This window comes from Polypterus senegalus, chromosome 8, assembly GCF_016835505.1.
Source record: "Polypterus senegalus isolate Bchr_013 chromosome 8, ASM1683550v1, whole genome shotgun sequence".
NCBI lineage: Eukaryota > Metazoa > Chordata > Cladistia > Polypteriformes > Polypteridae > Polypterus > Polypterus senegalus.
In genome coordinates this window covers 163,526,060-163,551,079 of record NC_053161.1, presented here as the reverse complement: position 1 = coordinate 163,551,079, position 25,020 = coordinate 163,526,060, and the positions used below count along the sequence as shown (strand labels likewise).

The 25,020-nt window shown below is 41.4% G+C and overlaps 1 protein-coding gene and 1 long non-coding RNA gene across 2 annotated transcripts; both read left to right on the top strand.

Annotated features, from left to right (window-relative positions):
• The first annotated feature begins 744 nt into the window (after positions 1–744).
• On the top strand, positions 745–4,177 carry LOC120533382. The gene is made up of 3 exons (XR_005634486.1): positions 745–829; positions 935–1,220; positions 1,348–4,177. It is a non-coding gene; the product is annotated as an uncharacterized LOC120533382 (long non-coding RNA).
• Positions 4,178–14,833: 10,656 nt separating this feature from the next.
• Positions 14,834–15,295, top strand: LOC120534668 (histone H1-like). Its single transcript, XM_039762259.1, has one exon. The coding sequence runs from the start codon at positions 14,834–14,836 to the stop codon at positions 15,293–15,295; it is 462 nt and encodes a 153-aa protein (XP_039618193.1).
• The last annotated feature ends 9,725 nt before the right edge of the window (positions 15,296–25,020 follow it).

The following is a 25,020-nucleotide window of genomic DNA, read 5'->3' as shown; positions in this document are numbered from 1 at the left end:
ATACCTGGGGAGTGTCCTGGGTCTTCAGGGAAGCTACAGGGCCACTTTCAAGTCCCCACAGCCTGACTGCATTTCTATTAGGACAATATGTAGCAGAAAATAAATTGCTCTCATTTGAACTTTATATTGATTACTGGTATTTGTCTTTAGACTGCTGTGCATTCTCCAAATGAAAGGGGTTTCACCACAAGTGACAAAAACCCTAAGATCTGGGAATTTGTGGCAACTCTTTCAGAGTTCAGATGTATAAGGTTTGCATGTAATCAATCAGTATGCCGTTAAATGGTGTGTGTCTAGACTGCTGTTAATTCTCCAGGTGTTTGCTTACACTGTTAATGTCCTTTTATGTATTCTAGTATGAAAGCAATCAGCTGCACAGAGAATAAAAGAAAGCTACATTTGCAGTTCCAGGTCAGCCAGATTTCATCCTGGTTGGATGTTCTCACTCTATCCTCTAGGATTATGTTAATGTCAGGGTGCTTGGCTAGTGTCTCCTAGCCATGCCAGATATTTAGTCCAGCCCTGTCTGTCCTAAAATTCCAGATCCCTGGCACAGGTTCTAATAATACTGTCTTACTGTAGAAGACACAGACCTTATCACTGATAGGAAAGAAATTGAGGCCAAGGCTGCTACTACTGCTTCTGCTGAGGATGCCATGCGAGTTCTCTTTAATCACTGTAACTTTCTTGTCCCTTTCCGTTTGTGGGTTTAATTCTTGTTTCTGTTTCTCATTGTATCATTGCAGGAAGTCAGCTAGTATTTCCCATGTCTGTGGAATACCTTTGCAAAAGTCATCATTCAGCTCTTGATGAGTGAAAGTAGCTCAGAGTAAGTGAAGTGATAATTGTCCTCCATTTAAAACATATGGCCATACAATAAAATGAGTTCCTGTTGATTTTGTGTCTTAATTTGATTCTTTGTTTTTCTTTATAGATCTTCATCCAAGAAAAAAAAGTGCTGCTGTTGCTTAGTTTAATCTTATCTCTTGAATGAATTTTCAAATGCCTGCGGCGCATCAGTTGCAGCAGGCATTTGAAAGTCCATTCAAGAGATTCATGGTGACACTGGCTGGGGATGCTCACTGGGATACAAGACAGGACATGCTACGACTGATGGAGGGCTGAGCAAGAAGGTCTTCACTGCCAACACTTCCTGTGTTCTACTGTTCCTGTCCTTAACAAATTGGATCATTGGTGATGGCCTCTATCTTATGAATTGTGTGAGTTAAAGTGAAATTTTTCTCTCCTGTTTGCAGCAGCTATCTGCAGACAACAGCTCATCCTTCACCAAGTGGAGAAAAGGATAGTGTGGCAAGGTTGGGCTACTAACATCCCTTCTGCTTTTAGGATTGTTGAGAAGTGGAAGCCAGAAGGATTTACAGATGACATAGTGAAAAGTAAACATATTAGGCGCCATGTTTCCAGCCAGGCGTGGAAGGGACTCGTAATCTGCAATAATGTAGAAGGCAAAGGAAATAAGTGTTTTCATCAGACGATGGTTCCAGAAATGGGAAGTGGTCTGCGACTACCATGGAATGAACATCAGCTACAGGGAAGGAGAGAAGGAAGCGGAGGCAGACTTCTTTTGTAAAAACACACGGCAAGGGGTCTTAAGTATTTATGCACAAACATTTCCATGCTCCTGTCATTCAGAAATGGAAGCCTTTGGAAGACCTCTCAACCATTCATCCAGCAGAGCAAACCTTCAGCCCCAGTGTTTTCTAATGGACACTGGACAGCGGGCAAGGAATATTGTGCTATTCATAGCAAAAAAGGACATCGAGGAAAATGCAGAGTTACTCTTTGATTACATAGTCAGGAAGAAGTTGTTCCAAGGAGAAGGACTAGACCTGGGCTGACCATTGAAAGAAATCATGTTTTTGCCTGTGAAATGCTTATAAAGGTTGAAGTTAACCTTTTTCATTTTAAGAGTGTATTTTTATAATTTACTACTGGAGATCAACCAAGTAACCATGCAGGGAGCAGCTGAAGTTTGTGCAAGCTGCTATTCCCAACCATTGTTCTGAACTCCTCTCCCCACAGCCTGACTGCATTTTTGTTAGCACAATCTGTGGCTAAAAATAAAATAAGAGCTCTCATTTGAACTGTACGCTGTTTACAGAACTTGCCTATACACTGCTGTTCATTCCTGGGAACATGACAGGAATCTGACCGGGCTGGTGCACCTGTCACACCATAACACAGATGTCCTAAGATGAAATCAGGGCCTCATGATCCTTCTGGCTTTTTGGGTATCAAGCAGGTGTTAGAAAGTTACCACAGCCCGTAGGAACAAAAACCAGGTTTAGAGATCTCTCATATTTCTGTTCTACTTTACCTAGACAAAAATAAGACAATATTGGCTCCTGTCTTTCAATTTTTTCTCATGAGCAACAGTCTTTTTTGTTCCCAGATAAGACTCTGTGTGATTTATAAAATAGATCTTTTCACAATCTAAAAATATGCTCAGTATCAGCTTCAAGTGTACATCTCAATTGTGGCCATGTCTGAGATCTCCATCGAAGCTCTAGTTTTTCTTATAATATACTCATAAACACTAGGGTTGATTTTGACCTATTTTGCACCTTAACAGTACATGATTAGAATTTTTTAGCTGTTAAAGATTAGTCACAAAATTTCACCAATGTAATGCATTAAGTGTATCCTACTTTTTTTTCTGTACTTTGATATTTTGGCAAACATGACTCCTTCTATGCAAACAGCTGCACACAGTTTCTCCCTTTCTAACCCCACCATAAAATATCACACTGAACATTATGATTTGTTTTGAATTAAGATTGATTAAAAGCATTTCATCAATCTTTCTAGAAATTTATAGTTTAAAGAGAACAATAAAGTATGTACTCAAGTTTAATTGCAGGTATTTATTCCTTTTTTGGATACCATTCTGTTATAAGTTTGATATTCCTCGCTCTCTATCAGGTACAGATAAATAATGATCAGATAAATCATCACATTCTTTCAGTCCAACTGTTTCTCCTAACCCTTCTTCCAACATTCCAAAACTACACAATAAGACACCTCAAAAAAAAAAAAAAATCTTTTTAGACTATGTAAATAAACATGCATGCATGTACACCCACATACAAACAGCTTTCTTAGTAGCTTACATTGTAAAGTTGTTCTTATCTCTTTTATTTACGTTTTATGCTCTTCACCATAGCATCAGATATTGTGCACAAAACAATGAGGAAATTTTCCCCTCTCCCTTTTTCCCTTTCCAGTGTAACTCTTCTCCCTACCTTCCACTCAATAACATACATCTTTGGACATTTCTGTGCCTAGTTCAATCTCTCTCCAGCAGGTTGGAGAAATGAGCAACAAATACAATACCAGGCATTCCAAGCAGCTCTATAAATCCTACCTTCCCCAAAATGGTTTCAAGAGGGACACATACATTTCTTACAGGCAATTTCAGTACCATTGTAATGTGAAAAGATCCATTAGCTGCTCCTGTGTTCGGCAAAAGAAGACATCCCTGTATCTATGAATTCATTTCAGCTCATTTTGAAACTCTGAGAGTTTGTAGCTACAGAAAAAGCCAATTTGACCATACTTTATCTTGTTTTCTCTACTATAGACAACAGTAAAATCATTCCTTTTTTGCTTTAATATACTGCTTTAAGGTAAAGATAGTCTTGCATGTGTAAAGTTGTGTTATCACTTAAGCATTAAATTAAAGAATTAAATGTTCATTATATTAGAATAGGATCAGGAATATACCTACATTTTGATTTCCAATGTTGATTTCCCTGTTTAGTTGTAATGTGTTAGAAAGCAGTGCTTATAAAATTAAGCATTCAAGATCTGGGAGGATATGTAATAGGAAGTAAGTCTGTTATTGTTTTGTTAACCTTGTGTCAGCAGCTGCAGAGAAATACAGCGTTTTTTTGTTTTTTTAACAGAAATCTGCCTCCATCTATTTCTTTTTGTTCCCAAAAAGGATTCCATCCATCTTAGAAGAGAAACCTTGTTACACGTTTGATCTCTGAAGAATACATGCATACTGCTTAGTTTATGCCCAATAAATTCCTGTAAGACAGGTAGATCATTTGACTGTAAGTAAAGTTGTTTAGGAGGACCCAGAAACACAAAATATGAGGCAGTGCTACATGTGTGACTAGTATTACATTCACTGATCAAATGTTCATTTGCTGCCTTGCTCAATTTTATGGTGTAGAAAATGTTTGGGAGACACTGTATAAGCTTAATAGCTTTATCTGTTTGTTCAGGTATGTTCTGTGTTCCATGGATGAGTACATGACAATTTTTGTCTTCAAAGTGAAAGCACGAATGAGTCCATAATGGTCCAAGAGCCTTGATGCTATCAGGTGGGTGCGGCAATGCGCTGTATCAGTGCGTGCTCCTAACCTTCTCTTCCTGTTGTTGAACAGTCTGTATTAAAATGGAATAAGCATCAGAATTAAATGCTTTTAAAAACAACTAAATATTTCAAACAAGGTAAAAATTTAAATCAATTTTTTGTACACCACTCTATACTCTTGTATCAAATGAGTTTGAATTGTGAAATTGCAACAACAAATTTAAAATACATGGTGGGTGCAGAGCAAATGCACTCTCTCTCACCACTATAAATGTAACGTTCTTTCTCTGTCAAATATGTGCCTTACCTATGTGTGTATAAAGAATGCTGATGAGATATGAAACATAACCAGTAGTCAGTGTGCATACTGCCAATTGAATAATTAATAAGTTACTGTTTTGGATTCATATAAATCTAACTCTAAAGGAGTCCGTGCCTCACCAGCCATGATCGTCACCGCACATCAGTGCTTCAGTACTGGTATCAGAAATCGTCAACATACAGTCTGCTGGTGCCAGTGGATAGGACCTTGTCTGTGCACCTGCATCACAGATGCTCATCAAGTGAATACTTTCACTGTGTGGCTATCTGCGCAATGGACATCGTTGCAACATGAAAAAATCTCTCGAAATGCATGCTTGTTTAAAGCTTAACAGCAACGTAATTGCACAGACTGGTTTCTTGGGTTGAAACATTTGATCTTGCTGACTATGCTCATAAGGCCACTTGATCTGTTTGATCATTGATAGTCAAACTGTGTTTAATAACGTTATGAACTGTGAGTGTATTTTGTTGACTGTAACACAACTGGCATTGAAATATGTGAAGGCCAGCATTTGTGGTCTTGCAACAGAAAAAAAAACCAAAAATTGTACTAATATTATGTAAAAAAAGCCAGAACTAAATAAAATAAAAACTAAAAATGTAAACACAGAACTAAATAAAAATAAAAATTGTTGACTCCACTGAAACTAGAACGAAATAAAAATTAAAATTAATTAAGTAGTTTAACCTAAAACTACAATTAATATCAGTACTGAAATATCACTGGCTGAAGATTCATCCTCTGAATTTCCAAGAGGGAAATGTAGAACAAATTAAATACAAGTGTAATAAGAAGAGACTTGAGGCATGGCAAGGTTTGGGGCAGCCACCCGTTTAATGCGGTTTCCTGGCTGCAAAAGCAATTGATTCATGTAAGGCAAGTTTACACGACAGAGTCCAAAACAGAACTGGCTCCCAGAGCAAAGGCAGGAGGCTTTATAGGATGGTAGGTGGAAGTGATGTTGTCCTCGGGGCTGGGACCGGAAGTGATGTTGTCCTCCGGGCCGGGACCGGAAGTGATGTCATCCTCGGGGCCAGGGCCGGAAGTGATGTGTCCCGCTTCGAGGTGGTGGCTCCTGGTGGGATTTCCCGGGAAAGACCTGTAGGGAACTCAGAAAGAGCGTCAGCGTACCCCGACCCCCCTGGGCAGATGTATAATCAGTCCTCTCTAAGCCCTTCAGCTGCCTCTTATGCACACGTGTGTGACAAGACTCCCCCCTCAGCCCAGACCCATCGGGTCGGACGTCCTGCACCAAGAGGTCATGGGCCCGAGAGAGGGCATCGGCGTTGGCATGAAAAGACCCCTGCCGATGAACGAGCAAAAACTTGTACTGCTGCAGGTCAAGAAACCACCTAGTGACCCGTGGATTCGACTCCCTGTGAAGGACCATCCACTTCAGAAGTGCATGATCATCACCAGAGTGAACACGCGACCCAAGAGGTAGTACCGCAGCTGAGTCACCGCCCATTTGATCGCCAGAGCTTCCTTCTCCACCGCCGCATACCTGGTCTCCCGGTCCAACAGTTTCTGGCTCAGGTACATTATGGGGTGTTCAACACCGTCGATGCTTTGGCTCAACACGGCTCCCAAGCCTGTGTCCGAAGCGTCCGTCTGGAGGATAAATGGGATAGAGAAGTTAGGGGAGATTAATATAGGTGCTGAAGTCAGAGCCTTTTTCAAGTCACTGAATGCAGCCCCCGCTTTGTCAGACCATACCACTATGTTAGGAGCTCTTTTCTTCGTCAAGTCGGTCAAGGGCGCTGCTCTCTCGGAGAAGTGAGGCACAAACCGGCGGTAGTACCCGGCTAAACCGAGAAAGGATTGGACCTGCCGCTTGGTTTGCGGACGGGGCCAGGCCAGTATGGCTTGTAACTTGGAACACGGTAGTACCCCGGCCCACCAGGTAGCCCAAATATTTGGCTTCTCCGTTTTGCTGAGACAGTGATATTTTTTTTTTTTTTTTACCATTTTCTTCTGTTTATAAGATGAAGTTCCAAAGAAAAACTCTCTGCTTCCCACTATCATGACTTTCCTGCTTCTCTTGGGCAAGCAGGGCAGGAGTATACAATCCAGGCCTTCCAAGCCTAAATTTCTTGACTATCTAGAAAAATTAGGCTTATCTGATGTAGAAGAGTAATATTTCAAGCATGGCATGTGCACAGATTAATAGATAAATAGACAACAAACCATCCCTCTACACAACAGAATTACAAAAAAAGAAGGAAAGTTGTGACTTGGCTAAAGAAAAAAGTGCAGTCACAGTGAGGCATCATAAAGGTCTACGGCTGCAAATCTGAAGGAGCCCCAGTAACTTTTCTTCACAAAAATCTGCTGAACTATTTATTGACTGAAAGAACTTAAAGATAGTGTTTTATAGAGAGGATGTGTAGTATTCTTCTAAATGGCCATGAGCTTTGCCTTCATTCTCGCTTCTGCTACTGACCCCAGTGGGTTGATAGTGCGTCCCATAATTGAGTTTCCCTTATGAATCAGCTTATTGATTCAGTGGGCCTCACTTGAAGTGATATAACCAGCACAGCAAAGAAAATCCCAGTAGCAATCACAGAGTTATCTTTCCATCCATCCATCCATCCATCCATCCATCCATCCATTTTTCTATTCCACTTATTCAGATTAAGGTCACAGGGCAGCTGGAGCCTATTCTAGTCATCTTTGAGCGTAAGACACAAACAACACCTGCAAATGGGTGACAGTACATTGCAGGGTAAACACAGATATACGCCTACTCACGACAGCAAATTAAACCATGCTAATTCACCAGACCTGCATGCCTTTACACTGTGAGAGCAGATCAACATGGACAAGGGGAGAAAATGTAGAATTTCATGCAGGGTGTGAACCTCGATTTCTTCATTGTGAGGTAGAAATGATATGAAAGTGCAACATGTTGCCAATCACAGAGTTTTATAATATGTATAGGGTGTCACTATTCACCTGAAAAGTATGTCTCCTTTCTTATAGTTCCTCTGTGTTATGAGACCAATCCAACCACTCACTGACATGGAGCCCCAAGTACTTGTAGCAGTGCACCCTGAAAGGTGACTGGGATCATAGAGTCTCTTGGGTGAAGAGAAAGTCAAAAATACTTTCTTGGTTTTGCTGATGTTAAGCTGCAAATGGTTTTCCTTACACCAAGACAGATGATATTGAGTTATATTTATAATACGAGGTGTACTGGGAGAAGAGAAAAGCATATGAAATTGTTTCTTCTGGTTCTCCAGTGTTGCTTATATCCATGTCAGAGACACAATCTTTGGGCCTCACAAACTGCTGTCTGCCAGCCAGAGTAAAACAAATTTCCAGTACATTCGATAAAGGAATACAGATTTAGAGGTGTACATTCAAAGTCATACAAACTTACAGGAAAGATTGTTTAAATGAAACAAATATTATTTTCATATTATTTTCTTTTTCAACCTTTTACTATACTTCAGAAGATCAATGGAATGTATAGAAATCATATGTTCCTCAAATGACTATTCCTAAATGATATATAAACACCTGAAACTTTACTGCAGTTCAACTTGCACTCCACTGCTGCACTGTGTTACAGTGGAGAGGTATACTTCTACACTTCTAAAAGACTGGGTCCAAATTAGGCTCTGAGCGTTGACCCCATAGAGGTCACACATGCAGGTGGAGTCTTAATGATGTTCTTGGTCCAACACTTCAGGTGTCCTTTCGGATTGGCCAATGTGCTCCTCAAAAATATGCAAGCAGTTGAGAGTGCACAGCTGATTTAAAAGAAAAGATGACAATGGGAAGAGGAATGTAGCATCGGGTGCCAAAGTGGATTCTTTCTCTCTTCACATGGCTCTTTTAAGTAGCTTGCTATTCTTAAAGGACTGCTTGACGTTGCTGAAGTAGATTGAATTTTGTTTATGACATTACAGGCTTGACTTTTTTTTTGTGTTTTTTTTTTTTAATAGGTGCATTTGTCGGTGGTTTGAAAGATGATTCTTTGCACGATGGAATGCCAGCTCACACTTTGGGTAACCCATGCCTGTTTGATATATTTTGTTAACACCATAACATGGCCCTTTCTTTAAAAGTCGCCATTCCCAGTGACCAATTCCAACTCCTTGAAATGGCACACAACTATTGTTCTCTTCAACTGTGCAGCCAGTGAAGAAGGCATATCAGCAGCAGTTTTAAGCGATTCGCTGCTAGGTGTGCACAGCAGGGACACTGCATGTTAATTTCTCAGATGCTGCAGCAGGGATGCTGAGTACTGTGCGTTCATGCTGTGCAACATAGGTGCTAAATTACTGAATGTAACTAACAAGGAAAACCACCTGGTGTGGAGTTGTAGATGTACTGGTCTCTGGGCTGTTCTCCTTCAAGGAACTGACACTACAACAAGCATTCCAGGTCTGGATCTCAGCCTCGAGACTCTCCTTCCGCAGCTGCCCTAAAACACCTCTGCTGACTGAACTGGAATCTTTCTTCTCTCATGTTGATCTTTCATTTCTTTTTTTAAGACCCACCAGCTGCTAGCTTTGAAGCTACTCGTTTGCATGATGGAATGCCAGCTCTTACTATGAGCGACTTAACCCTGAGTGCTGAAGCTTGTCAGCGCCATTACGATGTACAGTAAATCATCAGGAATTTTGAGATGTCTTTCATTGCTAAAGACGCATTTATTTTATGTGCAGAAATCGAACCTCTATTCTTAGGTTATGTGATATCTTAGTAAAGCAATCTAGATCGTGCACTGCATCAGGAGTGGGCAGGAGGAGGAGTATAGGAACCTAATCAAGGACTTTGTTAAATGGTGCAACTCAAACCACCTACACCTGAACACCAGCAAAACCAAGGAGCTGGTGGTGGATTTTAGGAGAACCAGGCCCCTCATGGAACCCATAATCATCAGAGGTGACTGTGTGCGGAGGGTGAGGACCTATAAATACCTGGGAGTGCAACTGGATGATAAATTGGACTAGCAATACTGATGCTCTGTGCAAGAAAGGACAGAGCCGACTATACTTCCTCAGAAGGCTGGCGTCTTTCAACAGCTGCAATAAGATGCTGCAGATGTTCTATCAGACTGTTGTAGCGAGCGACCCTCTTCTATGCAGTGGTGTGCTGGGGAGGCAGCATAAAGAAGAGGGACACCTCATGCCTGGACAAACTGGTGAGGAAGGCAGGCTCTATTGTATGCACAGAGCTAGACAGTTTGACATCCATGGCAGAGCGACGGGCGCAGAGCAGGCTCCTGTCAATCATGGAGAATCCACTGCATCCACTGAACAGTATCATCTCCAGACAGAGGAGCAGCTTCAGCGACAGACTGCTGTCACTATCCTGCTCCACTGACAGACTGAGGAGATCGTTCCTCCCCCACGCTATGCGACTCTTCAATTCCACCCGGGACGAAAACGTTAACATTATATAAAGTTATTGTCTGTTTTACCTGCATTTTTATCACTCTTTAATTTAATATTGTTTATTTAATATTGTAGCAAAAGTTAGACCTCTTATATCATTGAAAGATGCTGAGAAATTAATTCACGCTTTTGTTTTCAGTAGACTAGATTACTGTAACGCACTCCTCTCAGGACTACCCAAGAAAGACATAAATCACTTGCAATGAGTGCAGAATGCAGCTGCTAGAATCCTAACTAGGAAAAGAAAATCCGAACACATTTCTCCAGTTTTGATGTCACTACACTGGTTGCCTGTGTCATCCAGGATTGACTTTAAAATACTGCTTATGGTTTATAAAGCCTTAAATAATCTTGCTCCATCTTATATATCGGAATGTCTGAGACCTTATATTCCAAATCATAACCTTAGATCTTCAGATGAGTGTCTCCTTATAATTCCAAAAGCTAAACTTAAAAGAAGTGGTGAGGCGGCCTTCTGCTGTTATGCACCTAAAATCTGGAATAGCCTGCCAATAGGAAATCACCAGGCAAATACAGTGGAGCACTTTAAAACCCTGCTGAAAACACATTACTTTAATGTGGCTTTCTCCTAACTTCACTTTAACTTAATCCTGATACTCTGTATATTCAATTCATCATAACTATTCCTAGTGGCTCTAAACTCCGCACTGACCCCATCTCTCTATTCAATTTATTTCTATTCAAAGCATCATGATGCTCCAACATTGATGGACTGAAACCCAGAAGTCTAGGTGACCATCATAATCAAGTCCTTCCGTGAGAACCCTAAATACAAAGAGGACTGTTTCATTTATGTTAGGTAGATTGCCCAGAGGGGACTGGGCGATCTCATGGTCTGGAATCCCTACAGATTTTATTTTTTTTTTCCAGCTTCTGGAGTTTTTTTGTTTGTTTGTTTTTTCTGTCCACCCTGGCCATCGGACCTTACTTATTCTATGTTAATTAATGTTGACTTATTTTTATTTTTTATTGTGTCTTCTATTTTTCTATTCTTCATTTTGTAAAGCACTTTGAGCTACATTTTTTGTATGAAAATGTGCTATATAAATAAATGTTGTTGTTGTTGTTGTTGTTGTTGTTGTTATCAGTATGCTGCTGTTGGAGTATGTGAATTTCCCCTTGGGATTAGTAAAGTATCTATCTACATCTATCTAGATCATTCAAATGACACATTGCATATTGGGCAAGTTTCATTTCTGAAGCATAATGCAGTTTTACGCGCAGGAATTTCGAATGGCAGTTGTTTCCTATGAAAGTGTCTTTCAGGGAAACCTAACAGCGACAGTGAAAAAAACAAGTCCCGCGAGTGTGTTAATTTGAATTTGCTGAGAGCTCGGATTTTCTGTGGATTTTTCGAAAATTGATATAAACACTTGTCGGTATCGATTACGGGCCTCTCTCTTATTAGTCCATTGTGCTTCCAGTGTGAAAGAAACTTTAGGCTCTGAGTATTTGGTAAGGAAATTGGTGATCGTCTTGTAACGAGTGACAATCCTTCCTTTACCGCGGTGTCATTTCTTTTTCTGGCCATTCAGTGGCACCTTCTTTTAAAGCAACGGCAAATGCTTTGTTAACATCAAGTTTCCCTCGACGTCTCTCGAGTTCCGGTATTGATTCCTCCATTTTTATTATTCAAAAAAGGAGATTTTGTGAATGCAGAAAGCACACTTGTCAGGTCTCTTTAGACCGAAACAGAGGGCTGGTTGAGTCAACACGGTTCTCATCATTATAATATGAGCGACTGAGCAGATGCTCGCAATTCAGAGTGCTACTCAAGTGTTCGAAAATTGACGCTTGAAAGCGGAAGATTCAGCTGAATTTCCAACCTTGCTTTTGACCCTGGTGCTTATCACCTTTTCAAAAGTCTCAGTTCCCAGGTGAATGGGAGACTTCGAGGAAGAAATCAGCGAATGTGTCGCAAAGATTAATTAATTAACAAGTGAAACCCATTTACGTCCAAGTTCAGAATTCAGAACAAGAAGTCACTTTGTATACAGATGCGACAGAATTAAAGGAAAAGGTGGAGGCACAGTCATTCTTGTCAAAAAAGGAATAGATCATTCTGAATCACCCACACCACAATTAAACACATTGGAAGCAAACTCGGTGATGCTAAATACTAAAGATGGCCCTTTCAGAATAATTGCAGTGTACAACAGTCCCAAGAATGACCTATCTGTCCAAGAACTGGATTTACTTTTCCAATCAAATACTCCAACGATCTTAGCAGGTGACCTAAATGCAAAACATCCAGCCTGGAACTACAAAACTACTAATAAACAAGGGAGGTCTCTCATCAATTTTACAGACAGAAACCACCTAATAGTGATAGGACCAGAAGAACCAACGCTATTCCTCCCCAATGGTTACAGACCTGATGTAATAGATATTGCGATCCTCCAAAATATAACGCACTCTCCACTCATCAGCTCCATTGCAGAACTGAGCTCTGACCACAACCCTGTACTTCTGGAGTTACATGGATCAAACAGTTTCACCAAAAACCACAATTACATAACAAAAGAAAGAATATCCTGGCCTGTTTTCACAAGAAAACTTGAATCATCCTTGGGCCCTTTACCAACAATCAACACTCCAAAACAGCTAGAACATGCAGCAAAAGCCCTTACTCATTGCATCAAGCAAGCAATGGTAAATGCTTCATACAAAGCTCATAATACAAACAAAAATAATCTGTCCTCCATTCCCAACTGGCTACTTGATAAAACCAAAGAAAAGAATAGAATTCGAAGAAAGTGGCAAAAACATTGTAACCCAGAAGATCGCCAAAAAATGAATACACTCTCAAATAAAATCAGAGAAGCACTAAATGATATCAGGAATCAAAAATGGTCACAAACACTATCTGAAATGGAACATCAAGCAGGTACCAAATGGAAAATCGGCCGTGCACTCCGCAACAAACAATCTCCTATACCCTACCTCCATGGTCCAAACGGACTTGTATATACCACCCAAGACAAAGCAGAAGTTATTGCCAACAGCTTGGAACTCCAGTGCTCACCAAACTTTGAAAATGCGGATATCCAACACATTGAAAGAGTAAATAAAGAAACTAACCAGTTTTTATCAACAAACCCACCAGAAGTCATTGATTTTGCTACTCCAGCAGAAATCAGAAACATCACTGACCATCTTAATACTAAGAAGGCTCCAGGGTCAGATGGCATCCCAAATGCTGCTCTCAGAGCACTATCTCACAAAGCAATCGTCGCAATAACCAACATTACCAACGCGATAATGAGACTAGGACATTTCCCTGAATGCTGGAAAACTGCTGATGTCATAGTTTTGCCTAAGCCAGGAACAAACAGATCTTTCCCACAGAACTACAGACCAATCAGTTTACTTAGTACTCTTGCTAAAACCATTGAGAAAGCAATACTGAAAAGACTTCAAAAATATACAGAACAGCTACAAATAATCAATGAAGAACAACATGGCTTCAGAACTGGACACAGCACCACTCATCAACTCCTAAGAGTAGTGGAATACATCACTGATGGCTTCAACACTAATAGATCCACCGGGGCGATCTTCCTTGATGTATCCAAAGCATTTGATAAAGTGTGGCACAAAGGCCTTCTCTACAAAATGATTAAGGCAGGTATTCCAAATTACCTAATTCACCTCACAGCCTCTTTTCTTAAAGGAAGAAAATTCCAGATAAAGTTAAATGACATCAGGTCATCACTCAAGAAAATAACTGCCGGTGTCCCTCAAGGCTCACTACTTTCACCAATCCTCTTCAACATTTTTGTAAGTAATATGCCAAAGACAAGTAGCACAACACTGGCTCAATATGCAGATGATACTGCAGTACTTTACAAATCCACCCAAACTTGGGTTGTCACAAAAAGACTACAAGAGGCAGTTGCAACCCTGGAACAATGGTTTCAATCATGAAGAATCAGCATCAACCCTGAAAAAAGCACTGCAATCCTTTTTAGCAGAAGGCACAAACCACCACCTGGTACAATAACAATGTTTGGTCATCCCATTTCATGGCAAAATACAGCAAAATACCTGGGAGTTATATTAGACAACTGCCTAACCTGGAGAAACCACATCACTGAAAGTATATCAAAAGCAAGAAGATCACTCGGCCAACTGTACCCACTGATGAATAGAAAAAGTAACCTGAACACTACAAACAAAATACTTCTGTACAGAAGCATCATCAGAGGTCAGTTACTGTACGCAGCACCAGTATGGGGATACGCTTCCAATGTACTCATCCGTCAGATTCAGTGCCTCCAAAACAAAGCTCTAAGAATGGCACTCAACGCACTATGGTATGTAACCAACGACTTGATTCATCAAGACACCAAATCCCTGTCGATTCAACAGTCCATTCAGAAGAATTCTATTAAACTATTTACCCAACTAGAAACTCACCCAAACAAAACTCTTCAAGGGATTCTCCAATATGATAAATGTCAATACAAGAAACACAAAAGACCAAGGGCAATACTGGATGACTAAACACCTAAACCATCCTAAAATTCAGCAACAGGAACTCGCACAACCCCTAACCAAAATAGCCAAAACTGATTGCTATGAGACAAGTTAACATGAATCTCATAGATTAATAAACACAGAGATGAAGCAGTGTGAGAGGCATTGCCTCGGTCCTCCATGAGAAAAGAAAGATTCCAGTCCAGTCGCAATTCAGATCGACTGATTTATTCATTCGTAGTGTGTCTGTTTGAAATGGCAGAAACCGCTCCAGCCAGCACTCCGGCTAAGGCGCCAAAGAAGAAGTCGACAAGTTCGAAGCCAAGGAAGACCGGCCTTAGTGTGTCTGATTGGATCGTGAAGGCTGTGTCCGGGTCCTTTAAGATCAATAAGAAGCAGGCAGAGGCAAAGGAGAAAGCAAGTAAGAAAAAGGCAGCCCCGAAGAAGCCAGCGGCCAAGAAACCAATGGCTAAGAAGCCGACCACAGCTGCCAAAAAAGTAGTAAAGACTGCAGCAAAGAAACCCGTAGCAGACAAAAGGACGACAAAGAAGCCCGCTGCAGCCAAGAAAACCACCAAGAGTCTCAAAAAGCTGAAGCCGACTGCAAAGCCCAAACAGGTGACCAAGAGTCCAAAGAAAGCCAAAGCTTCCAAAGCCAAGACTACAAAGAAGGCCGCGCCGAAAAAGAGAATCGTGTACGTGTCGACAGTTGTTTAGAAAAACGGCTCTTTTCAGAGCCCCATCTCTTCGAGAAGGGCAAATCTACAGTGTGGTCGGTAATTGACATGTGGTCGATAGCGCTTGTATCCTAGGGCTTTTCCCCCCGGGTTCCTAAACGCGTCTAGCAGGTGTGTCTCATTGCATTTATTTTTCCCGCGCATATAAACATTTTACATAACAATATCTGGCTCGGCCTAAAGCAGAAAATGTATGGGAGACTGGGGACGGTGGCAACACTTTATGCATTCCTCTCATTTACTCAGAGACTGTTTGGACTACACCAGCCAACTTTGTATACTATAAACTTACATCTGTCTGCTAATTACCCATAGTACTTGTAGTTAATTATATTTTACATATCCTGCACAATATTGATTTGAACTGAAGAAGTCAGATGTTGCAACGGGACAGTTGCAACACATATAAGGGACGGTTGCAACATGTTAAACATATATTAAATTTCAATAATTAACCTTTGCTTTTTCTCTGAACTTGCATAGTACTGTGTAAATCTACAATTATACAATAATATTAAAGTAGATTAAATGCCTGGGATATCATAAATTGTCATTGTCATCCCCGGGTGGGTCTTCATCCAAGAATCACAGGCTGAGTTGACAACTCTTTTTAATGGCCCATATACACTCCTGTCAAGTGGCTGTAATTTGTGAGAGCAGTGTGGGAGGAAGGATAGCAAAACAATTCCATGGCTGCGGCAGAATTTGATGCCTTCTATTGACAGGTGGGTTGGGTGATTGTCAAGAATTAATACAACTTTGGAGTCTGAGGAACTCTTTCTGTGTAGCTGAAAGTGTTTCAAGTAAACAAGAAAGTCAGCCTCTTGCATCCACCCTGATGCATTAGCTGTCCCAGTACAGCCAGGTGGGCCATCCTGAACAAAATTAGATTTGTAATGCACACGTGGGAAAATGAACATTGGGGGTATGGAGTTACCAAGTGCATTGATTGTACAAGCTAGTGTGACAAGTGTGCCTCTTTCTGCTGAGGTAGCTGCACCAACTTGCCTGTCACCACGTCTTGCCACATCCCTATCGGGAGTTTGAACAGTTGTTATCCCAGTTTCATCCATGTTCCATATGTTTTGTGACTGAAACTTGTGTTTGTCCAAAACCTGGCTTGAATTGTTAAAAAAAATTGTTAGCATTTGTTTCATTAAAACTGGTTACCCTCGAAAGGCTTGTGGCTTGAGGACGTCGCAGTGCTACCGTGCCGGGCCTGAACCGATGAGGCTTCTTCATGGTGGCGGGGGCGCTCTTCCGGTTAGCTTTTCCTCTGGTGGATTTGCTAGCTGTTTGCTTCGTTCTTGCCATTTCGCCAACTTACAATAAACTACTAACAGCGCACAACCAAACAAATGATCAAGAAAATACGCAAATATTGAAGTCTTACTCTTTTTTGATTGGGTAAAAGGAAAGGGACACTGACGATTTTAGCCTCGACCTAGAAGTCTCCTTTCGATTGCTCACCATAAATAAAACAATTTCGACTTCAAAACTACCCGTGTAGCGTTTATAGGTTCATTCCGTGTCCGTGTGGGTTACTCCCACAATCCAAAGACATGCACTGTTAGAGAGAGAGGAACGGCAATATTTGAGAGACACGACTCATATTTCTTGGTGCACCTCTCAGCATGCACAAGAACACTCATTATTGGATGTTCCAAGCAAAAGAAATGCACCCGCGTGTATTTGGTATTTCAGCCTAGAGACATATTTGTAATAACTAAGAATCAGAAGTATCCTAAATTAACAAGACGTTTGTGTTAATGGCCATAGAGGGGTTCATTTGCATTTGATTTGTATTGTATGCTTGTTATACGTTAAGACGCAAAGGTGTTTAAAGTGTACTGTTTAACGTTTATATGCTGAGCATGTGCCTCAGTGTTATTTACATGCAACAAAATTCTTTCAATAATAGCTTGTGTTGTTACGTTAATGTACTTTACTATAGGTTTATTGATACTGTTTATTGATAAACTTATTAATTTGATTTTCATACTACTGATAAGCTATTACCTAATTTGAGCAATACTGATCTAGTGGACTTTTGTGTAATTTACAGATAAATTTATGTATTTTTTATTGTAGACCACACACACATACACCTATTCAAAAACAGGTATATATCTTCTAATAAATAAGCCATAATTTAATTCAGTGCTGCTATATGGAATTTTGCATTATTTACCAGTGTCCTCACCGACACTTCGGAGCGAACACAAGTCCTGAACTCATGACAGATAGAGTCCTCCTTCGCCATATGTAATAAAGTGAAGAGATGATGGTAAAATTTCCCTGATATGTGCGTGTGTTTGCTCTGTGATGGACTGGTGCCCTGTCCAGGTTTTGTTCCTGCCTTGTATTTCATGACTGCTTGAGTAGGTTCCATCTACCTTAGTTCCACGTTATGAAAATTAATTTGTGCTCCTCAAATTCACTGCAGAAACTGTCTGGCGCTCATTTTCGTGTGTGATAGGATAATAGGGTGAAAAAATAAGTTTTTTGTTGCAATTAAAGAGACCTATTTGATTGTTTGGCACTTCGTTGATTTCTGTTACACCTGAAACAAAATCTTTACGGAAATGTCGGGATGCGATAATGATTTCAGTTAATGAAAAAAAGAAAATCGTAATATAGGGGAGGAAATGGCGTTGAACACGCTGCCTTTCTGTGAATAGTTGGCGGTAGTAAGTGTTAGACGGCAAAGGTACTGAAACAAAGACTGATTTCAAATTGCGCGTCGAGCACTTTGGGTGAGCAATCGAAAGGAGACTTCTAGGTCGAGGCTAAAATCGTCATTGTCTCCTTTTCCTTTGACCCAATCAGAAAAGAAAAAGACCTCAATATATGGCGCCTCGTGTGTACTTTCTTGATCATTTGTTTGTTTTTCCACATTTTCTTCTGTTACAGCCTTATTCCAAAATGGATTAAATTAATTTTTTTCCTCAGAATTCTACACACAACACCCCATAATGTCAACATGAAAAGAGTTTACTTGAGGTTTTTGCAAATTTATTAAAAATAAAAAAACTGAGAAATCACATGTACATACGTAAGTATTCACAGCCTTTGCTCAATACTTTGTCGATTCACCTTTGGCAGCAATTACAGCCTCAAGTCTTTTTGAATATGATGCCACAAGCTTGGCACACCTATCCTTGGCCAGTTTAGCCCATTCCTCTTTGCAGCACCTCTCAAGCTCCATCAGGTTGGATGGGAAGCGTTGGTGCACAGCCATTTTAAGATCTCTACAGAGATGTTCAATAGGATTCAAGTCTGGGCTCTGGCTGGGCCACTCATGGACATTCACAGAGTTTTCCTGAAGCCACTCCTTTGATATCTTGGCTGTGTGCTTAGGGTCGTTGTCCTGCTGAAAGATGAACCGTCGCCCCAGTCTGATATCAAGAGCGCTCTGGAGCAGGTTTTCATCAAGGATGTCTCTGTACATTGCTGCAGTCAAATTTTCCTTTATCCTGACTAGTCTCCCAGTTCCTGCCGTTGAAAAACATCCCCACAACATGATGCTGCCACCACCATGCTTCACTGTAGGGATGGTATTGGCCTGGTGATAAGCGGTGCCTGGTTTCCTCCAAACGTGACGCCTGGCATTCACACTGAAGAGTTCAATCTTTGTCTAATTGGACCAGAGAATTTTGGTTCTCATGGTCTGAGCGTCCTTCAGGTGCCTTTTGGTAAACTCCAGGCGGGCTGTCATGTGCCTTTAACTAAGGAGTGGCTTCCATCTGGCCACTCTACCATACAGGCTTGATTGGTGGATTGCTGCAGAGATGGTTGTCCTTCTGGAAGGTTCTCCTCTCTCCACAGAGGACCTCTGGAGCTCTGACAGAGTGACCATTAGGTTCTTGGTCACCTCCCTGACTAAGGCCCTTCTCCCCCAATTGCTCAGTTTAGATGGCTGGCCAGCTCTAGGAAGAGCCCTGGTGGTTTTGAACTTCTTCCACTTACGGATGATGGAAGCCACTGTACTCATTGGGACCTTCAAAGCAGCAGAAATGTTTCTGTAACCTTCCCCAGATTTGTGCCTCGAGACAATCCTGTCTCGGATGTCTACAGACAATTCCTTTGACTTCATGCTTGGTTTGTGCTCTGACATGAACTGTCAACTGTGGGACCTTATATAGACAGGTGTGTGCCTTTCCAAATCATGTCCAATCAACTGAATTTACCACAGGTAGACTCCAATTAAGCTGCAGAAACATCTCAAGGATGATCAGGGGAAACAGGATGCACCTGAGCTCTATTGTGAGCCTCATGGCAAAGGCTGTGAATACTTATGTACATGTGCTTTCTCAGTTTTATTATTTTTAATACATTTGCAAAAATCTCAAGTTAACTTTTTCCACGTTGTAATTATGGGGTGTTGTGTGTAAAATTCTGAGGAAAAAAATGAATTTATTCCATTTTGGAATAAGGCTGTAACATAACAAAATGCGGAAAAAGTGATGCACTGTGAATACTTTCTGGGTGCACTGTATATATATATATATATATATATATATTCTGGGCCATTGATCTGGTCAGTGAAGTAGCAGAGGGGCTTGTTCATCTGTTTCAGCTGTTTAGGGGCACTAGATGGGCAACAATGAGACGACCCCCAAAACAGGAATGAATGGTTTAACAGGTGGAGGGAGGCCACTGACATTTTTCCCTCCTCATCTGTTTTTTCACTCATTTTGCATTTGGCTATGGTCAGTGTCACTACCTGTTATGAAGAAAGGCAGAAGGCAGACTTGCAATAAGCTGTAGTCGCTGTGGTGTGTCGGTTAGAACACAGGAACTAATCCAACCATTTCAGGAACATCACTTTAATGTTGAGATGCCAAAATTTCACATGAAGTAGAACAACTGTACAGGTAGGTGAGTAGGTGTATGTGTGGTTATTTGCTCAACAACGCACAAACTTAAACTTTCTCTAGTGGCTCCAGTAGTTCCGGCTTTCATGAGGTACATCTAACAAATGCACATGCTCACTGCACACGCCACGGTTTTCACGTGATCATGCTTCAGTGCCTTAAAGGCACAGGAGCCTTTTTTACAGCCGCCCCCAAATTTGGTATACCAAATTTGACCTCTTACATCATTCTGAAGGTTTGTCACTGGAAGGCTCATCGTCAGATATTTCTGGAAGTTCTATAAGTCGGGTCACAGGTCGAGTATACACTCTTCCATTAATCCTTACTTCAGCTGTTCGAACTCGTCCATCAGCTCCTGGTATGACGCGCAGCACTCTACCTACAGGCCATGAAGCTCTGGGTAACTGTGGATCAAGAAGCATTACTACCTTTCCATCAGCTAGATTAGCTGCCTCTTTCTGCCACTTCTGACGTGTCTGAAGATTCGGTAGGTAATACTTAAGAAAGCATGACCAAAAACGATCTGCCAGCACCTGGCTGTGTCTCCATCTCCTTCTAGTCAAGAGATCTGATTCAGGATAGACAACCTGAGAAAGAGATGAGTCAGGCCACCCCATAAGCAGATAGTTGGGGGTCACTGGGTCAAGATCAGCTAAATTGGAAGAAACGTACCCCAAAGGTTTTGCGTTTAAGATCCCTTCTACTTCCACTAGAATTGTCCTCAGCACCTCTTCAGTAACTGTTTGGGACCCCAAGGTTATGTTAAGTGCAGTCTTTATCGAACGAATCTCCCGCTCCCAAGCACCACCAAAATGTGGTGCACCTGGTGGATTGAACTGGAACCTAATTTTTTGTTTGGCCAGAAGCAACTTAAGATCATTTGTTAAACTTGCAAAGGCCTCACACAACTCTCGATTACTTCCACGGAAATTTGTACCTTGATCACAAAGCAGTTCATAGGGTTTTCCCCATCATGGAATAAAGCGTCGAAGGGTCATTAAGAAAGAGTCTGCATCCATGCTATTAAATATGTCCAAATAGACACACCTGGTTGTAAGACATTTAAATACTACTCCCCATCTCTTTTCATTATGACGGCCGACCTTCACAATAAAAGGCCCAAAGCAATCCACTCCAGTACTATAGAATGCTGGCTTAAATAAACGGAGCCGGGCTAGTGGCAGATCGGCCATCTTAGGCATTTGAGGTTTAGCTCGCCATCTTTGACACTCTCTGCAAACATGCTGATGTTTCCTAATTGCCTCTCTTCCTCTCAGGATCCAGTATGTGCCTAATTTCAGCAAATAAACGTTCTGGTCCAGGGTGACTAAGTTGTTCATCATATCTTTGAATCAGCAATTTTGTCACAGGGTGAGTAGGATCCAATATAATAGGATGCATTGCATCACATTCCAACAGCTCAGCTCGTCGCAGCCTACCACCAACTCTGATAATTTCACTGGAATGGTCAAATTCTGGAGATAAGGTTATCAGTCTGCTACTAGAAGAAACAGGTTTACCTTCTTGTAGTTGATTGAACTCATCAGGAAAACTATCTATTTGAGCCCTTCGTACAAGTAGCAATTCAGCCTTTTGGTAATCAGAGGCACAAGGTTGATGATCTTGCTCAGCTCCTTTAACTAATCTCACAGTGGCTTCCAACAACTCACCATAGGTGCGAAACTGACTAATATCTGGAATAGCTGGTACTAAAAGTAGGAGGACTGTACAGGGTTTAGGAGGCTTTAATTCAGCTATATCTTCAGCAACATTGGTGCAAGTCATTTCAGGCCAATCCCTTTGGTGCTGTAGGAGAAAGGGTGGTCCAAATCGCCAGTAACCTGGTTTTGCTATCTCTATTAAGGTCTTTCCTCTAGTAATGTAATCGGCAGGGTTATTAACGGAGTCTACATAGCGCCAGTTATCATGTTCTGTTAGCTCTTGAATCTCAGCTACTCTGGTGCCCACAAATACCTTAAACCGGCATGAATTAGAATGAAGCCAATTAAGAACAGTTGTTGAGTCTGTCCACAAAGTGACACTGCTGATCGGTATGGATATTTCTGTTTTGAGTAGCTTGGAAACTTGAGCCCCTGTCAAAGCGGAACAAAGTTCTAACCTTGGGATTGAAAGCTTTGGGGCTACTCTGGATCTAGCCATTACAAAGGAAACCTGTCGGTTGCCTTTACCGTCTTCCATTCTAAGATAGGCCACTGAACCATAGGCCCGTTCTGAGGCATCACAGAATATATGCAACTCCCGTCTGGTTTCTGGGACATCCATATCAGTTGTTTGGTAACACCGGGGTAATGTAATCTTTGACAAGTGAATTAGCTCTGCCTCCCATGAGTTCCAGGCCTGAAGTAAATCTTCAGGGAAGAGAGGGTCATCCCAATGGCGCTCCTTTTGCCAGAGCTGCTGAACTAATACCTTTGCCCGAGTAGTGAATGGAATAAGGAACCCAAGTGGGTCATACTGACTTGCTAGAACTTTATAAATATTCCTTAGTGTGGGCCTGTCATACTTAATTTCCCGATGCCTGTAGCCTAGAGTGTCAGAAGAGCAATACCAGCATAAACCCAGCGTAGGCTCTGGAGAATGTATTCGATCCTGAGTTAGCCACAGTTCACTCATTTCAGACTGTGCTTCTTTTGGTAAGTGACCTATCACAGTAGGATTGTTACTAGCCCACTGTCGTAACTGAAAACCTCCTAAATTAAGAAGATTTATTAATTTATCCACCATGTCCTTCGCCTCTTTAAATGTGGAGAAACTCTGTAGAAAATTGTCAACATAAAAATGCCTCTCAACTGCTAATCTTATATCATCACCAGGTTCACTATGATTATGAACATGAGTTTGCAGGGCAAATGTAGCACAGCACGGGCTACAAGTCGTGCCAAATGGCAAAACTTGCCACTCATAGATGTCAGGATCCATCCTTTGTCTAATATTTCGCCAAATGAATCGAAGGAGGACCTTATCCCTTTCTAACAGGTGTACCTGGTGGAACATAGCCTTAATGTCTCCACTAACAGCCACAGTATGCTCTCTAAACCGAATTAACACTCCTAATAGTGACGGGCCTAAAGTAGGGCCAGGTAACAAGTATTCATTTAGCGTTGATCCTCTGAACTGAAATGAGCAGTTGAAAACTAGCCTGTTCTTACCATTATGATGAACCATATGGTGAGGGATGTACCATGATTCCTGACTAGCTACTGCTTTCCTTGGTATTTTAGCGATATAGCCTGCTTTCTCCAGTTTCTCTACTTCCGCAGTGTAGATGGCTGCAAGTTGTGGATTTTTTGCTAGTCTTTTCTCTGTACTTCTGAGACTTGGCATCACTGCTTCTAATGAAGAACTCAGGCAGGGCATGTCACTTCTTCGTAACAAAGGGGTTGCGTATCGCTGAATTCCGTCCACTTTTATTCGAGTAGTTTGACTTTGAAGAAGAAGTATGGCTTATTTATCCTGCTTGGATCGAGTGACTGATTCAACATTCCTATAGGGCAAACAATCTAGTTGCCAAAGTCTTTCCACATTTTTAAACAGTTCAGTATCTGGGGACTGGAAGGAGGAAAACAAGCACTGCGTGGAAGACATCTGATGTTTAAGTCCCCTTACAGGTCCTAGCAATGTCCATCCCAAAGAAGTCTTGATTGCTGCTGGCCCTCCTGGTGGGCCAAGGCTTACAGGCTCGAGTGGGTTGAGTAAGTAGGGATGGTCAGCTCCAATGAGTAGAAGGGGACGCATTTTCAAAATGAGGAATATTCAAGCCTTTAAGGTGTTGATACTTCTCCTGAAGAGTAGTCATCGGGTAGGAATGTTCACCCAATGCTAGCCGCGTTGCAGTAAAGGCATGCTGGATCTTAAATTTCCTTTGTGGCTCTGTTGCAGGAGTTAGCATAAATGAAACTGATGCTCCCTCCAATGTCTCAATGTCATGTCTAACTGTCCTTAACATCATCTTTTCAGATTCTCCCTCTAAGCCAAGCTCTTTAGCTGCTGCTGAAAGCAAAAGAGTCCGTTCGGAGCCGTCGTCTAACACTGCGTAGGTTTCTAAGGCTCTGTTGCCATTATAAAGCATTACCTTAACTACCTTAAGCAATACATAACTGCCATCAGTGGGTCTGTCGCCATAAAGAGTCTCAGTAGATGAACTCAGCACACAGGTATCCTGTTTTGGGGGGAGAGTGTTAACTTCATGCAAGACCTTAAGATGTTTCCCTTTACATATATTGCAGGGTTTTTTGAGATTACACTGAGCTGCTTGATGCGAACGTCCACACCTCCAGCATCGTTTCTTGGTTTTGATCCAGTCTATAATTTGCTCTTTGTGAACTGCTGGAATGTGGGACATTGACTAAGGAAGTGCTCTGTATTTTCACAATATGGGCAGTAAGGTTTAGGCTTTTCTTTCTTCTTCTCTGATGGCTCATCTATAGAAGGGTTGGAAGTCTCAGTCGCAGAGCTTTGGTTTGCTCCAAGTAAGACCGTAGTTGGTTTTGGTCCACGTTTAGGTTCTCTGTATTTCTCCACTTGTCTGGGCTGTCCTCCTGAATCGTGACACCACACTTCAAATTTTAACCACGTTGAGAGATCAAGTAAAGTATAGGTTGCTCCTGGTCTATGCAGCATGTGTCTGCGGAAGTTCGCCGAAGGTCTGGTGGAAGCTTTGTCAACAGACGAGCTACATGAGATCCACATCGGAGTTCAATGTCACCCTCAGGCCCTATGGTTCCCAACATACCTACTAATGCTTGCACATTTAAAGCAAACTTCTCAAAAGCTTCTGTATCCCCACTACGAATTGCTGAGAGTTCAT

What these genes read in the sequence shown, in the direction of transcription:
- LOC120534668 (XM_039762259.1), top strand. Translation starts at nt 14,834, where the DNA reads ATGGCAGAAACCGCTCCAGCCAGCACTCCGGCTAAGGCGCCAAAGAAG.